Source organism: Solea senegalensis, unplaced genomic scaffold (assembly GCF_019176455.1).
Source record: "Solea senegalensis isolate Sse05_10M unplaced genomic scaffold, IFAPA_SoseM_1 scf7180000015481, whole genome shotgun sequence".
NCBI classification, from domain to species: Eukaryota; Metazoa; Chordata; class Actinopteri; order Pleuronectiformes; family Soleidae; genus Solea; species Solea senegalensis.
In genome coordinates this window covers 60694-77538 of record NW_025321340.1, presented here as the reverse complement: position 1 = coordinate 77538, position 16845 = coordinate 60694, and the positions used below count along the sequence as shown (strand labels likewise).

The 16845-nt window shown below is 42.3% G+C and overlaps 1 protein-coding gene across 1 annotated transcript; it reads right to left on the bottom strand.

Annotated features, from left to right (window-relative positions):
- Positions 1 to 1137: 1137 nt before the first annotated feature.
- Positions 1138 to 5455, bottom strand: LOC122762297 (myristoylated alanine-rich C-kinase substrate-like). The gene is made up of 2 exons (XM_044017495.1): positions 5025 to 5455; positions 1138 to 3189 (listed from the first exon to the last, which is right to left on the bottom strand). Exons 1-2 carry the CDS (start codon positions 5118 to 5120, stop codon positions 2455 to 2457), a joined length of 831 nt encoding a protein of 276 aa, XP_043873430.1. The 5' UTR covers positions 5121 to 5455; the 3' UTR covers positions 1138 to 2454.
- Between the last annotated feature and the right edge of the window lie 11390 nt (positions 5456 to 16845).

Here is a 16845-nt window from a genome sequence, read left to right as displayed (position 1 = left end):
AAAATGTCATAGTATAGTATTACTTCCAAAATCACAAAAAAGTCATAGTATAGTATGTCGTCCAAAATGAGACAAAAAAGTCATAGTATAGTATGTCGTCCAAAATCGGTCAAAAAAGTCATAGTATAGTATGTCCTAAAATAGATTTCTCTCAAAATCCTCTATTTTAGTGAAAACTTCAGAGCTTCGAGCTTAGTTGTTGGCACCAGCTTTTCATTGGCAGCCGTCCCTCAGTACGTCACCACAGCCTAAAAATCCTCAACCGTGGCAGCAGAGTGAGGATATTAAGCTGCAAGTTCACTAATTCATGTTTTCCAAAAAAACAAAAACATTGACTGAGGTTTTCTGCTCATCATCTTCAAGGTCTGTGTCTGAGATGTCCGTCTCAGTACCTCGCTTGTAACAAGTGGTTATTTCCCATCATTCTCTCCTCTGACCCTCTGACATCAGAAAAGTGCTGCTCACTGGATTTTCTCTCTCAGGCCAACAACCACTCCACGTTCTACAGTCACTTAAATCCATTCTTCCTCATTCTGCAGTATGCATGGAGTTGCTGTCATGTGCGAGGTTGATTGATTGGACATTTGTGTTTGTCTTTTAGACTTTTCTCTGTAACCCCCCCGATGGCCCCACCCCACTCCAATTTCCCAGTTACATAATGAACAGAGTGTCTTGCACACCCCTTCCTGCAAACACCGGCTTCCCTCGGTTTTAATTTTGAATTTGGTTTGAATTGTTTAGTTTTATTTGTTGAAATTGAACTATGAAACATGTGTTTTTTTAAATGGCTGACCTCCTGCAGTACCTGTATGGACCAGCAGACGGGGCTGCGGCCTTCTTAGGTAATCACAGCTCTTTTTAGGCATTCATGGTTTGGAATGTTATCAGGTGTTTATGATCACAACATTAATAATGACCTTCTGTACAGTTAATAAAAGTCAGCGTCGTGTGTCCGTGAACCCACATGCACAAAATAAATGGAACCCAACCATCGTTCATTTGATGGTTCACGTCTACGTTTCCTTCTGTGGGCTGACAAAATGGCTGCTGCACAACACGCACGCACGCACGCACACACACACACACACACATCTTTAAGGCCCAGAGAGCACAGGAAAAAAACGACAGGCGGCAGGCTCAAATTTTATTCACATTTATTTTTTTTTGCTTTTGGGTGCTCACAGAAAATTAGAACACCTTAAGCAGAGGAGTTTAATAGCATTTGTCGTCGTTGTTGTTGTTGTTGTTGTTGTTGTTGTAAGCAAAGTTACATTCCATCTCTAAGTCAAATTGGCCAAAGCTTCTCCAGTATTTACAAAAGAAATGAAAAGAAAAAGAGAGAGAGAGCGAGACAAGATGCGACTCAAACGTTTGCATCCGATAGGTTCTTTAAATGATGACCACGGGGAATAAAAGCACTGTTTGCTGTAATCAAAAAAAGAAACATACCACAGTAAAGAAACAGTTAACCATTCCACTTATCACAGCTTGGTTGTTGAGTCCAGAATTGCTTTAAAGAAAGGTCTACCAGGATGATGATGATGATGATGATGGGGTTTTTCTTCTTCTCTTGTATGGGTGTGTGTGTGTTTTCTGCGTCTCGGTTGTTATCTTACAAAAATGAGCGGGTGGGGAAAAAAAAAAGAAAAAAGAGAGAGCTGCAAATGTCATGTGCTTCTTGAGCTCTGGATTTCATTTTGTACAATAATCACAGTTAAAAACACCCCGCCTATACATTACTTACATTTTCTTTTCAATAATAAGATCGTAAAACCAACAACAAACAATAAAAGCCTATACAACTCGTATTTCTACTGAATCACTGACTGGCAACAGCTAATGAGAAGTGAAAAAAAAGCTCCTATGAGTTTATATGGCGTCCTAAAAAAATAGCTAAAGGATCTGGGACTGGCGTCTCGTCGTGTTGTGGGAATGAATGACGTAGTGTTTGTAAAAACCGCATGTATTTGTTGGTCTCGTCGCTATTTCAGCTTTTAAAATATAGGCTCCTCCCTCCCTGAACTCACCCCACCCCCCTTTCTTTACAGCTCCGCCCCCTCCTCCTTCATACAATGGGCATGTCCATGACCATCTTTTTGTTTACATTTTGTATAAAAATTCAATAATGAAAAAAAAAACGTAATACTGATGAAAGAAAGATGTGGCAGAGTGTGGATGGTGTTGGTGGGACGTGTTGAAGCCACCCGCCTTCTGAGCCCGTTGGAATGGAAGTAACAATGGACTGAGATGGGTTTTGTGTCGAGGGGGAAATGGGAACCAGAAACATTTTTTAAAAATAAAATAAAGAAAAAGCTTTAAAATATCCCTGCTTGTCAACAAGTTCTTCAAAAGCCAGACTCTGGCATTGCTCCCACACACAAGCAGGGAAAAGTTCTTTGATTATCTTTTTTTTTCCCCTCCTTTAAAATTTCTCTTTTCTTTTTCTCTTCAGGTTTATTCTGCAGCCTCTGCAGCTGCGGCCGCTGGAGCCTCGGCTGACACCGCTTCCTGTGAGGCCGGGGCCGCCGCCTCCTCTGTTTTTGGCGCCTCTTCCACTTTGGGCTCGGCCGGCTTCTCCTCCACCTTTGGCTCCTCTGCAGGTGTGGACTCCTTAGCCTCCTCGGCAGGTTTCTCCTCCACTGCTGCTGCTGCCGCTGCCTCCTCTGGCTTGGCCTCTACTTCCTCCTTGGCCTGCTCCACAGCAGGTGCCGCTGCCTCTGCCTCAGCAGGTTTGGCCTCCTCGCTGGCAGCTGCTTCCTCTGTGCCCTCGGCCTTGGCCTCCTCTGTGGGTGCCGCCTCAGTAGCAGCAGCGGCTGCCTCCTCGGTGTTCTCCGCCCCATCTCCCGTCTCCTTCTTGGTCTTCTTGAATGAAAACCCGCTAAGCTTGAAGGACTTCTTGAAGGAGAACCTCTTCTTCTTCTTCTTGGGGGTCTCGTTGCTGGTAGAAGGTGTGGCGCTGTCCTCCGCCTTTGCTGCCTCTCCCTCAGCAGGAGCAGGAGATGCAGCCTCTGCCTTCTCTCCTTCGGCAGCCTCTGCCTCGGCGGGGGCAGCCTCAGCCTCCACCTTCTCTGCCTCTTCCTTGGGGCTCTCCTCGGCGGCGGCGGCGCTGCCGTTGGCCTGCACCTCCTCTTTGCCGTTCTCGGCTGCAGCAGGAGAAGCGTCCCCGTTCACTTTGACATGACCATTCTCCTAAAAAGAGAGACACAGTTTATTTTAGTGTCATGCACAGGCAGCAGATACCAGCAACATTCAGAGCTTGGGTTGGGAACCGATTCTTTACATGGTGCCAAACAAATTGTCATTCTTGGATTATTGCAGATTAGTGATGCACAAGAAAGTTTTCTGTTTGCCTCACTTCATTTTCTCAGAGTTAAACTTAAGAAAATGTACTTTTCTCACACATGTATCTACAAATGTGTTATTGCAGAGTAAAGTAGCCAACAGCAAACTCAAAGCACCAGTGCTAATATCTGCATCGACTCAAATGTCAAGAACCCAAAACCTGTGGATACGAGGGCTGTGCTAAAATCACCATGAGGTATTAAATGTTACATAATCGATGTGACAGCAGGTGATGTGATGGTAGTCTTCAGATATAAACATCGCCCTAAGGTGCAGCATGAAATGAGGCCAGTAGGTGGCAGTGGAGGTCAAATGACAAGACACAAACCTAAAAACTTGACACCTCATACAATACCAACAAATTAATGGATGATAATTGCGAGTAGCGTTAGTAACCGACACGTTTGATTATACTTTTCATTTTTAAATTGTAAATAAATCCATTATATGTACATATATTAAATGCCAATTTGAAAAAAAAACAGTGCACAAAACGCTTTCTTTCAAGTCTAATCTACATGTTCTTCAGAACTGTTCCAATACATTTTGAATTTTCTACTATTTGAACACGTTTTTTGACGTTTGTACCAGTAATATGAACTGTAACAATTTCATGTATATGATAATGATTCATAGAGGTGACGTATGTGGCCACGACGCTCTCAGACTCAGTTTATGGACAATTGCGTCATGTGTTGCATTTCAGTATTGGGATCTGATGAATTCTATATAAAGTGCACTCAATTTACTCTGTCGTTGAAAAGCACTGGAGGATATCGGTATCAGTATCGATTCAAACGTGAACGATACCCAACCCCAGTTCTGCCCAAATTTCCTTTCACGCTCTGGATGAGTGTAGTGCCACCTCTGGACCGCAGGGGGGCAGTGTGAGGCCGCAGCAGCAAGCAGCTGCTCATTAAAGCAGCAGATGCTCATTAGTCCTGCACAACAGAGTTCACACTACAACATTTATCAAAAACATCTAAACGAGGATTTGAGTTAATATTTTTTTAAAAACATCAAGCAGAACCTGTTTTTTCTTTTTTAATTAAAAAAAAAAAACCCAGGTTCTGTTGCTCACAGGAGCTCCAGGTTCCTCGGGGCCAGCAGTGGCTCTGAGCCCGCCGCTCCTCCTGCCTGCTCCGGCTGCCCACCTCCACTTTCCAACCCAGGGAGCATCTGAAACAAAAGGCGTGGAGCTCCAGCTTAAAGCCCACTGTCCTTTTGTTGATCGTATAACGAAAACCGTGCATGTTTAACTCACGTTATCCCAACAAATGCTACATTTTAAATTCACAAAATCAGCCGCTCCGCGCGTGGCGAGTTCAGAGGGGAAACAAGTACAAACAAAAGCTTCTGCTTCTTCTTTTTCTTCTTCCTCTGAAAGGAGAAAAAAACCAAAGTACTCTGCTCTCGTTTCCTCTGCACCTCCTGCTCAACATCTCACGCACTCGTGAAAAAATACACTACTCGTCATCTGTTGCTCATTTAGTGAAAATAGTATTATTACAAAAAACAAAACAAAAACAAAGAGTAACCATTTTGTTCCCCATTCAATCTCCACAATTACGCACGGATTGCGCCCTGAGTGCGCAGCGACCCCCTCCCTCCCATCTCTCCCTCCCTCCTTTCACCGGTGCTGGATGGATGGATGGATGGATGGATGTTTAAATTTCATTTACCTGTCCGTTGGTCTTGGCGGGTGAAGCAACAGCCTCCCCGGGCTTCTCCGCCGCGGTCTCAGCCTTCCCGGGTGCCTTGGACAGTTGCGCTCCCATTGCTTCTTTTTTTTTTCTCCGCTCCAACAAAGAGAACTGCGATCCCCCCCAAAAAAAGCGAACAAAGACCCACGAGCCTCTTTGTTGAAACGCGCTGCTCTTCTCCGCCGCTTGTCTCCCGCTGCGCACAAAGGGAAAAAAGTTGACAGAGAAAATGTAAAGCAAAGTCCACTTCCGAGCAGGACGCTGTTGTTTTTACTCTTTCTTTAAGAACAGGTGAAGAAGTAGCGGTAAAATCCCAGAGTGGTGGCCGCGTCGCTGTAGGCAGCCTCCTGCAAAATGGAGAAATCTCCCTCGTTGCTAATAAGATGCGGAGTCCAACGCCCAAGTGCACAGATGAATGGGCGCTGCGTACCGATGACGGCACCGCTCACACTCTCAGCCAATCACAGGCGCCGGGCAGCGAGTGGGCGGGGTTTGGAGGGAAAAGGGAGTGAACAATAGATCGTAGCGTTGCGTTCACGGTACGTAGGACAAATGGTACTCCAACTGGCAATGTTTGATCAAAAGAAGAAAAAGAAATAATATTAATAATTATTAATAATAATTGCTTCTGTAATGGCTTCTAAAAACGTGTAATATTTGTATGTAGTGTTGTGACTCCACTTGGCAATATTTAGGTAAATCAAGTAACATGTTTATGTGTCACACAAACACACAAATGTTTCCTATCACATGTGAGATGTTTCTAGAATTTTACAATTAAATGGATTCTTCAACGTTCACCTGGGGTCAAAAGTCAGTGTCTATTGACTAATTTGAAAACGTTGTAGTGTATTAATGTTTTGGGAAGTTGAGATGCTAAAACAGAAATTCAAAAATCAGTCATTTCTTGGCAGCGTTGCATTCATGGTGTGCAGAAATAAATGTCCATGTGACAACATGCAAATAAATCAAAAGCAATGCCTTCTAAAAATATATATATATTTTCATCACCCCATCAAAGTACAATAGTAATAATAGTAATACACTATATATACATAAATATATAGTCTTTTTTCATTCATTCATGTTATCAGAAGTGCTCTTTCAAAGTTTGTGGCGCTGTATTTTAAAATCTCTGCAAGCTGCTAGAGCCAGGTGAACATTTAAAAAAATAATATTTCTGAATAAACAAAACAGTGACAACCTTACACTTAAAAGAAGACAAAAGACAAAATATACACATGGTCTCTGTGCAGTGTAGTGAAGTGAAGTCAATGCAGAAGTGCATGAAACCTGAATTCTCTTGAATTTCCACCACTCTGTGTCTACGTTTAGGAGAAAACAAGTGATTTGTAACATCAGGACGAATATTATCGTGATCAGTCGATGGTCTCAACAGGTTTTCCTCAAGCATGACGTCTATTTCATATGTTATGGTGCAATTTAGAGTAAAATAGACCACAAAGCACATGGATGTGTGACTGACATCCAATCATCCAATACTGCCATTAGACCACATCCAAAACCTATGTTGATGTAAACACTGACACCAATTAGAGACACACTTCACCTCAGTGTGACGCAACATGTGATCAGATCAAAGCTGACAGTGTGTCCACTCTGCAGTCATTGGTGAAACAAGTGAAATACTGAAGTGGTGCTTTGCTGTTAAACACAATATAATTCCCTGGTGTGGAATAACAAACGAAACCTGTGACGTAATCGCTCATTTGCAATTCAACAGCACGCAGATGAATTTCTTTTCATTTCTGTTATGAGCTGTATCTTTTGGAAGCTTCAGACTAGTTACATCCCAGAATATCAGCAGCATGAGAGAGAAAATAAGAAAGCTTCTGAAGTTATATTTGTTTCACATGTGTGTCTCCACTCATCACAGTCCTAATTTCCCATCTGCCCGTCTACTTCCCCAACTATTTTGGTGGCCCTTTAATGCAACACTTTGCTGGGTCAACATGCTGTGGTCCCCAGTATCTTTCTTTACCAGCCGCATATTTAAATGAAATAACTGCTTCATAACATGTTGTTTTTATGCAGTGAGACATTTTTCATGATGTTGAATATAAATGATTTATTACACAACCATCACTGACTTAATGGGAGTTTAAATCATGATAATATACACTTTAACAATGCCGTTAAGCTCAGAGTTATACATTGAATTTTCTAAAAAAATAATAATAAGTGGCTGTCAGTGGATAGATACATATCAGCTAAAAATAAGACAGAAATGGAATAGTGCCATCAGGTACAGTTGCTGTTAAAAGATGATGATCAAGTTTGGTGGGTTTTGTGAACTTCCTCAGTTGACGAGAGGCGCTACTGTCTTCATAAAAAGTGTCAGAGAGGTTGGAGAGGTAACAGGGCTGGAGTGTACCCGGTGCGGGCTGGTTGGCGACCATGTGATGTGCCCCATGGGGAAGGTTGTGTGTTCAAACAAGTCCCCCAGCTCACATTTGCAATGCAAATCCATCACAGACGCAGAGTCAACTGTCCTCTGCTGCTCTGAGACCAACAGAGCTCCAGGAACCAGTTCAGCAGCAGCAGCAGCAGCAGCAGCAGCAGCAGCTGAGGTTTCACTCTGCTGCTTTTTCAACATCATCTATTGCAATGCAAAACACCCTGAGATGCAACTTGTATCACTTCCCTCTCTTTTCCCTTCATGCAATCTGCTCTTACAGAAACCTGTGAGTGCGAGGCCGCAGCATCATAAACGACCCAATACCTCGAAAAGTTGATATCAAATTGTCCACTTATGGCTCTTTTCCACTCTACAGTCGTAGCACGGCCTTTTGCTTTTCTATTAGTGATAGCACCTGGTTTCTGGTTAGTATGTTTGTTCCGTGTCTGCTTCAGTTTTGGCAGCGATGCAAATGACCCTACAATGAGCAGGTATTACTCGTGGTTTCTACACCCCGGGTTAAGCCGCTAAAAAGGGCAATTAACACCATTCCCACTGTTGATCGGCCCTGTTTCTTTTAACCCACATTTGTGCCGTAAAGAAAACAAAGTTATTTTACAGATTTTACTTCAGTCTCTCTTTAAATGTCAAAGTTCAAATGGCCTGATGAAATAAATAATATGGAGTGCTGTTCAAAGTGTTAAAAAGAAAGGATCTACAGATATTAATGCTATAATATTGGCCAGAGGATGAACACACGTGACTGAATCACACTGGAAATGGAGCATCACTGGCAACAATAGAGCGGATGAAGGAGAAATGGTAACACTTTGCAATAAGGGTGCATTAATTATCATTACTTAATGTTTTTATAAACATTTACTATTGTATCATATGTTATATGATGTTTAATTAACCAATTATTAACATTATCCAGGTTAATGAATATTAATAATGTTCTTCAAGGTCTATAAAGCTCCTGATAATGTCAGTAACTGTTAACTGAGTGTTTGAGTGCACAGTTATCAAAGGTTTCTGTGTCTGTGAAGCTGAAACTCTGACCGTCTGTATGGTGTAAAACATCTTCAGTCATGTATGGGGTACAGAATAAGCATTAGGTAACTGTGACTAAGCATTTATTAAACTTATTTAGCATGCTTATGTAGCCATGAAATCTCTGTTAAAGGATACAGGACACACAAGGAGCATTAATAAAGTTTAACTACGGTTAATAAATGCTTAATTATAGTTAAGTAACGGTTATTTAGTCCCATAAACAGTTATTACTGTGTTAACTAACATTGCCAGTAGCTTTATAAACCCATGAATACTGTATGAACCTTAAATAACTTTTCTAAATCTGTGTTTAATAAACAGTTAGTGAAAGCTTATTACAGCCTTATTGTAAAGTGTTACAGAAGAAGAAAATGTTCATCTGTGTTGGTGTCAACACAGTTAACACGTGATGTTCTTTTCTGTGTTATCAATGATCATCAGCACTGCTTTCACTGCGTTCACAACAGTGTGTTTGCCAACGGACGCACGTTTCTTGTAAACACACCTTTGTTCTAGTCTTGAGTGATCATCACACTAGAAAAGCACTGTATAAATACAAACTATTTACAGATAGAAGAAAATAATAAGCTGATTAAACAGAACATTGGTGGCTAGCACTGTTGCCTCTTGGCAAGAGGGTCGTTGGTTCGAATCTCGGTTCATCTGGGTACGCCAGTTTCCTTCCACAAACCAAAATCATGCAGAGGTTCATTGGAGACACTAATGGCCTCTTCCCTTTGTCGCCTTGGCGTGGTTCATTCTGTCTCTTTTTCTGTGATTCTTTACATTCTAATTTATAATTCTATTTTTTATATATCTTTGTCTGTTGCATGCTGTATGCACATGTGACGACATTACAGTGCCACGTGCAGGACCTGGCATTTAGAGTTGTTTTTGTGTGGATTTGTGTTTTCTAAAAGATTGCGTTGGGAGTTTCTGTGTGACTCAGGAAACAAAGCAAAGACATGACAGTTGAGTACATTGCAGTGTTATTAAGGCAGACTCGTCCAGCTGATGAACAGGGAAATCACGTCGTCATTCACACTTTTGCAGCTGGTCAGAAGACGCAGATTCAGATGCATTCATGCATGTTCATGCATCCACAAACCAATGAACTGGAGCTGAGGATGCAGTCAGGATGGATTGGCAATGTTCATACCTGTACTCATAGAGAGTACTGTATCTCTAACATGAGCATACTACGTATTAGACATGGCACAATATTATTTGTGTCCCATACCAATATCACAAGATGTCATCTACCGTTTTAATCTATGAAGACTTTAACACCACATTTGAGACTGGGATCAATGTCATAGTTAGTTTGTCCTGGGTCACTGATCAGAGAGCAGTCCGGAGCGTTGGAGACACTGCGTGATGGAGAGCTTTGAATGGCATTGCACAAAAACACCGGGGAGAAATGAGGCTCTTTAAAACTCACTCTGCTCAAGCGTAAATGTTTGTCCTCAGCTTTTCTGCTGCCATTACAGGAATGCTATTAGCCCGGGCCTATTGTGCCTGGTGGGAATAGGCTGAGTCAACCTGGCCACTAAGACTGGAGATTTGTCTTCGTGCTTCGTATACAAAAGGTATAGGAACCGAACACTCGGGTCGTGCACAAAAGCTGGAGAAACACGATCTTGTTTCTCACAAGCTGACGTTTTGTGTGAAGGAGGGAGAGGTTGCTGCTTCCGCTGGCTCGGATAATTGCAGGTCTCCACTCCCCACTGTGGATCTGGCCCCTGGTTCCTGCTCCCGCCGCTTTGTTTCTTCCTCGGCCCGGGTCCCCCACCCTGACTGTGAGCATTCAGGGAATATCTCCGTCTGTTTTGGGTGTGCCTCTGTACTCACGACACAGATGGCGATCTGCGCACCCGGCAAGTCAAACGCCACACTGGGCTTATCAGTGACTTCATGCCCCACATGGCAGCCTTTTATTTACATACACCACATGGTTTAATGAAACAGAAGCTGCCACAGGGGCAGTGGAGTCTTCCTGCTGTACCTGTCTGCTGTACCTGTCTGCTGTGACCACTCGTCACATCTGTGCAGTCTACACCAACATGTAACTTATTGAATCATTTATGTCTCATATATTGTCAGTGTGATGAAATATGCAAGTCATTTATTTAAGTTTTTGTTCTATAGCCATTCAAGTAATGCTGACATTTATAGTGAATTATCTCTTACCATTGTCATATAACATATCTTTTATTGTCATAAACTGAATAGCTGATTTAAATCTGTTGCCTGGACAAGGCACGCGATTTAAAATGTCTCCTTCAAATTATGGACATTGTCAACATTAACACATTTTTTTCAAGAAAGTTGCTGCAAATGTTCTTAATCCTGTGATTCATCCGGCACTGTTTTAATCATATAATCCTCCACATAAACATCAGATGATCTTTAGAATACAATCAATATAGATGATTAATGTCACTGAAATGGATTGAAATACAGTGGCAGGGTCTGTGATGCCGCTCCCGATCACGATCAGCAGTGATGTCGTTAAATGCACCAGACTCCTCTGTTAAATATTGACATTTTACACATTTCCCTGGTAACTGTTGGAGATGAACCCACGAGTGTTAAGTCTTTTTAACTGATCTACAGTTCGACATTGTTCGGCTTGATTCATGTGTCTTGCTCTCTGACCAATCAGTGGCCGGCTTCACTCATAGTATCACCTCAGCTCGCTTGGAACTTCGACAGAGCAGGTACCATGCTAGTGGAGATGCTCAATAACCGTACTGTGCCAGGCGAGGCGAGTAGCGCTCGTGGAAACACGGCATTACAACTCTGATATTACTAGATTTCCTCTCGGCCTTTGACCCGGAAGGAGAAGGAGACGACATATAAACTGCAGCACTGTTGCCAGAAAAGATCAAACAACACGCATCAGCTCGAGCGAAATCTACCGAGAAGACTTTTGGACTGACAAAGAGACGAGACGTATGCCTTCGAACCACAGCATGAGCCATCTCACCGTCCATCTCACCGTCCATCTCACTGTCCATCTCACCGTCCATCTCACTGTCCATCTCACCGTCCATCTCACCGTCCCCTGTTTGTTTTTCTGTGACGCAAAGTTCAACGGGACTGAGTCACTAGCTGATAAAGCGATACCAATTAATTTTCTCCTTGGTAAGTTGTCCGATTGCCTGTCTTGTGGAAATAAGGAGTTCCAACTACAAATGGAACGTACCATTAGTCCCAGTATACAAACAGTAGCAGGGAAACAAGTGATTTAATAAAGTGTGCATGCGATGTATTATTTTGCACGTGCACTTCCGTTTATGTCACCTCTAGGGCTCTGTAGACTCCACTACACTAGGTGGCGATAAACCCCTTTTTGCATGTTAGTATTCACGCAACCTATTACGCCACAGACCTAAACAACTTTAGCTGACAGCTAGTTCGTACCATATCCAACTAATGTGTGTGTTTTTGTGAGAAATTTGATTTAGTACAACTGCAGCAGGACTAACACATTAACGTACACCAGGGCCTTGACAGTGTGAACGGGTGAATGACAAAACTGTAAAGCAGCTTTTGAGAGGTCATCAAAACCATCTTTTAAAAGTCTGGTTTTAGGTGGACTAACACAATCATTTTATTTCTAAATGCACTGTGTGTGTGTGTGTGTGCTGCAGACTGTTGTCTGTGTGTGTGATGATAGGACTTTTGTCTGTGTAGTTTGCTGTCTCAGCAGAGGCTTCACCCACAGGCCGACACGTGTGTCACAGAGTGGATGTTTAGTCTGTGCAGCACATGCTGAGTTTACACGCTGCAGATATAAATCACTTACTGTGTGTGTGTGTGGATGTTAAAGCTGCAAAAACTTGTTGTTTGTATTGTATGCCCACATATTTGTATTATAACATATAATAACATAACATATTCACTATAACAGAGTCGCTTTAACACTGGAATGACTGAATGAATGAATGAAGGAAGGAATGGCTGTGTTCCGAACGTGTCAAAGAGAAACATGTGAGGCAGTTCTGTCCTAGTGGAAAGGGAACTTGGCTTGTAAATGGTTCAAATCCAGTCAGGTCAAGAGCTGAGGAACCTCTGAGCAAGGTACCCAATCCCCATTGCTCCACATTGACCGAGACTCTCTCAATTGACCCAAGTCATGGAAGGGCCATATCCAGTGTGTTCCTAGTGCCAGTCCCAAGCCCGGATAAATTTAGTAAGTTTAAATTAAATTAAGTTTTAATTTCCCTGTGGGAACCTCTCAAAGGGATTAATAAAGTCTAAATGTGGCATAAAGAAATACCTGTAAAAACATAAATAAATAATGATCAGTGTTACAACAGCTGCCGGAACAAAGCTGCTTTTATATCACTTTTTCATAACAGCATTATTAGGAGGGCGACAAATGTTAAGACCGACAGTGGCACGTTCTGACCGACTGTTTGGTGCAATTACAGGAACACAATGTCGGTTTGTAGCCACCAAACATGACAAAATCAACAGATGAAAATAGCAGTCTTTGGTCAATTATACAGTCCACATCATTAGCCATGTTTGTTGAAATCCGTCATAATCCAACAGTTTCACACACACACACACACGCACACACACACACACACACACACACACACACACACACACACACACAAACAAAGTTACTGGCAGAGGTTTCAATTTTAAAATATTGCTTCCAGCAATGACTGCAGATTGTTCCCCCTGTGATATAATTAGGAACCAAACAGCCAATCAGAGAAAGAAGAGCAGTTTTAACCATGAGTTAATGTTACATGTGTACATTCTGTACAGGAAAACTAAAATTGAACGTGATGTTTTTTACTGACATAGTTCACAAGTGTTGTGGTGGTTCTGATGTCTGTCACCACATTTGGAGACTAAACATGGGAAGATTTGTTACAGTGGTAAGGCACACTTCTGCTGGGGGTTTTTACTCTGATGAAAACCATGTTTCATAGTCCAAGCAAGGGTTTTTTTTAACCTGTAACCACATTCATAACCAGGTTATCATCAGTCTCATTTCCCTATTTTATCCAAAAGTGTCACATGCAGTGGAAACACTCTCATGTTGATATGCACGTCTGTAAACATGGAAATAAGGAGTTGTTTTCTCTTTGGTTTCAGGAACGTGAACTCACACTTTTTACAATTACCAACATACTGTCTAATCTATATATGTTTTTCACTCACTTGAGGGCTAATAACTACATGTTAATATGGATCATGGTTAAAGTGAAAATGCTAAAATACTTTTAGTTTACATATAATTTCTCTACAAAACCTTTTTTTCTGTGTGTTTCAGTCCTTGAGTTGAGGTATTAGGTGCAGTTTTCCTCCTCAGAGCGCTGGATGGAGTTAAAATGTCTGCAGCCGCTTCTTTGATCCTCTTTAGGGCAGTTGCTCCCAATTAATGACAAATGTGTGGGGGCCGCTCTGACCCCTGGCTCCAGTAAACAGGACTGCCGCTGCGTGTGCTGTGTCAGATCAGCAGCATTTAAAGGCAAGTATTTAAGGGGCAGCTAGAAAGTGGGACAAAAATCACAAGTGTGGACCCCCCACCCCTAAGTCTCTGTCAGTTTGAACTACAAGGCATTCCTACTGTGCCGGGCCATCAGTTAGGGCTGTTAGTGGATGTCTTAAGGGTCTACTCCCCCTAAATATGCCTCATCCATCACTGTTAATGATCACAGTAGTTGTACTAATGTGTAACAGTGTGCTGGGGGTAATTTAGACCACATCAGCCTGTGTCTGGCACAAAACCTGTGTCACTGTATTTGCATGCTACACAACTTTAAGACCAAGAATTCAAGGTTATAAGTGGTTCCAAAACATTGTAGATATAGTTATTATTCCACTGTAATGTCTGCATTAGAGTTTTCATCTGCAGACTAAATATTTAACTCTATAAGTCACATTTTCTACGACTGTATCCTCCACATGAGGGTCTGGACCTAATCCAAGCTGACATGGGGCAAAAGACGGGGTACACGCTGGACAGGTCATCTGTCCATCACAAGCCCAAGACACAGAGATGGACGACCATTCATTCTCATATCCACACCTATGGTTAATTAACCTCTGGATGTGTTTGGACAGTGGGAGAAAAGCCCTGTGCTCACAGGAAGAACAAGCAAATTCCACACAGAAACCCTTTGTTTACCCGGGAAAATGATGTTCATTATGACTGTAACTGATGAGTTAATGGAGATGTAATATGTGGTTGTTTGAGTCACTGTTGTTTTATACTCTGGTTATTCTCCTTTAATAGAAAAAGCTCAACATTTCATGACACACATTACTGGAGAAATGTGCTGACACTGATACTATGTCTGGGAACTGGTCAGATACCAGGTGCACGTTCTCTCAGACGCTCACATGCTTTATACTCATGTGCTTGTTGCTTTACCACTTATGGTAGGCAGGCCTAGCTCTTGATGCTAGAGGCAGCTAGCAGAGATTAGCAGTGCGATGTCTGTCATGACTGATCACATAGCAAGAGTTGCTAATGTCCAGCGTTGTTGGGTCAACAACATCAGGTCTGTTTTTGAGCTTAAACGCATCAACACGAGTATTTGCATCACATTGTTGGATCAGCGAAGTCGAACGATGCAATGAAACAACAGCAATGCTGTTTTACAAACGTTGATACCACACCATTCAAAGTGAAGGCTAAAGGTTCCAGTTGATGCATCCGGCCCGTGTGAGTGACCATAATCACAACAACAAGCATTGTGTTTGACAGCCTCAGTCGCGCCAGCCTGTGTGTAGCTGCTGAGGCTGAATACAAAGACCTGAGCCTGTGGGAGACGGCAGCTGAGTCGGTTCATCTAATCCAGGTAGGTCAGAGCTGTGGGTGCCAGAGCTCCTTTGCAGGTCCATGTATTCTGTGTTTCTTTTCATCGGTTGCTGATAATCGCAGAGAGGCCAGCTGGGGGTTGGGGTGTTGGGGAGGGGGATCTGTGAGGGAAGGAAAAACTCTGTGGCTAGCAGCCAGCTGGCAGCGTCGCAACCTTCAAGCGCTTGTTTTGGGTGTTGGAGGCAGCAGTTCCTGCATATCAGCTCCAGGCCACAGCACTGCCCTGCTGCACCTGGTATTTTTACACCAACAGTGATTGTGGCAATATTTCAGCTCAGCCCACGCCACATTTATAGCACACAATGCCGTTGGTCCTGTTCTCAATAAATGTGCCACAGTACATTTTTAAGTTGACTGATTTCATAGAGATTTTGAAGGAGAAAACACAGCTTTGAGGTTAAGTTAAAACAAACATCAAAAAAAGAAAAAAGCCCCATGTAGCAAAAATCAAAACAAGGAAAGGGAAGGTCTCCATTGGGTTATTATTAGTTTCTAATGAGGAGAAAACTAGACATTTGAGTACAAGGAAGAAACAACCAAACATGGGAGAGGAAACAGCAACAGAGAGTGTGCAAAACACAGAGATGTCATTTAGTCAGTGGGTGAGATAAGAGCAAATCAGGGCAGCATCTCTTTTTGTCACCATAGAAACTAAGAGAAGAGGCAGGGTTTGGGCCAAGTGGTCGTTTGTTAGAACTGTTAGAAGCTGACTGATCCATAAGTGTAGTTACCATCATTTCCTCACATTGCCATCGATATGAGATGTTCTCTCATTTTGGACCATTTAGCTTGTTAATGTTCATGTTTCCCTGTGACTTGTGTCTCTTTTGCGTCACTTTTGTTGGTTTCAAACCTGTGTAAAGGAGGAGGGTTTCATTTATACTTCTAAACATGTTTAGTTTTCTTCATTATTCCTCTCTCCTACAGGATCCATCCAATAATAAGCGGTGCAGGTAGGCAGGACATATAGTAACAGGTACAACAGTGAACTTTTACTTTAGCATTTACGGTCAGAACAATCTGTCATATCCGACTACACAGCAAGGCTAATGTCCACCATTGTTGCTTTTGCTTTGACATTTTAACCCTTCATTTACAAATATGCATAAAACCTGGAACATGTAACACATTCAGTAGGAATTGGTTCAATATTTGCAAAAAAGTCTCCATTGGAGTTTATTTAGAGAAGATTGTATCTTCCTTGTCTTCTCGGTTTCCTGAGTTAGCATCACACAGCTGCATTAGCCACCATCCAGTGTGCACTCCAACACATGCGAAGAGGACTTCAACAAATAAGATATGAAACCAAATACAGACTGGAGTGTAAACACAAAAAGTGACTACGCGAAAGATGCACGGAAATCATTTATTGTGCTTGCCAAAAGTCAGACATATGGTGGTTCCAGATGCATGTTATTTTAGCTGAGCTACATCCAGAGATGGTGCACATATGACACATGTTTTTCTCAGGT

Bases quoted from the DNA above. Each gene is read 5' to 3' on its own strand.
- LOC122762297 (XM_044017495.1), bottom strand. From the start codon at position 5,120: ATGGGAGCGCAACTGTCCAAGGCACCCGGGAAGGCTGAGACCGCGGCG. The intron at 3,190-5,024 runs GTAAATGAAATT...CTCTCTTTTTAG, and splicing joins CCGCCAAGACCAACGGACAG to GAGAATGGTCATGTCAAAGT.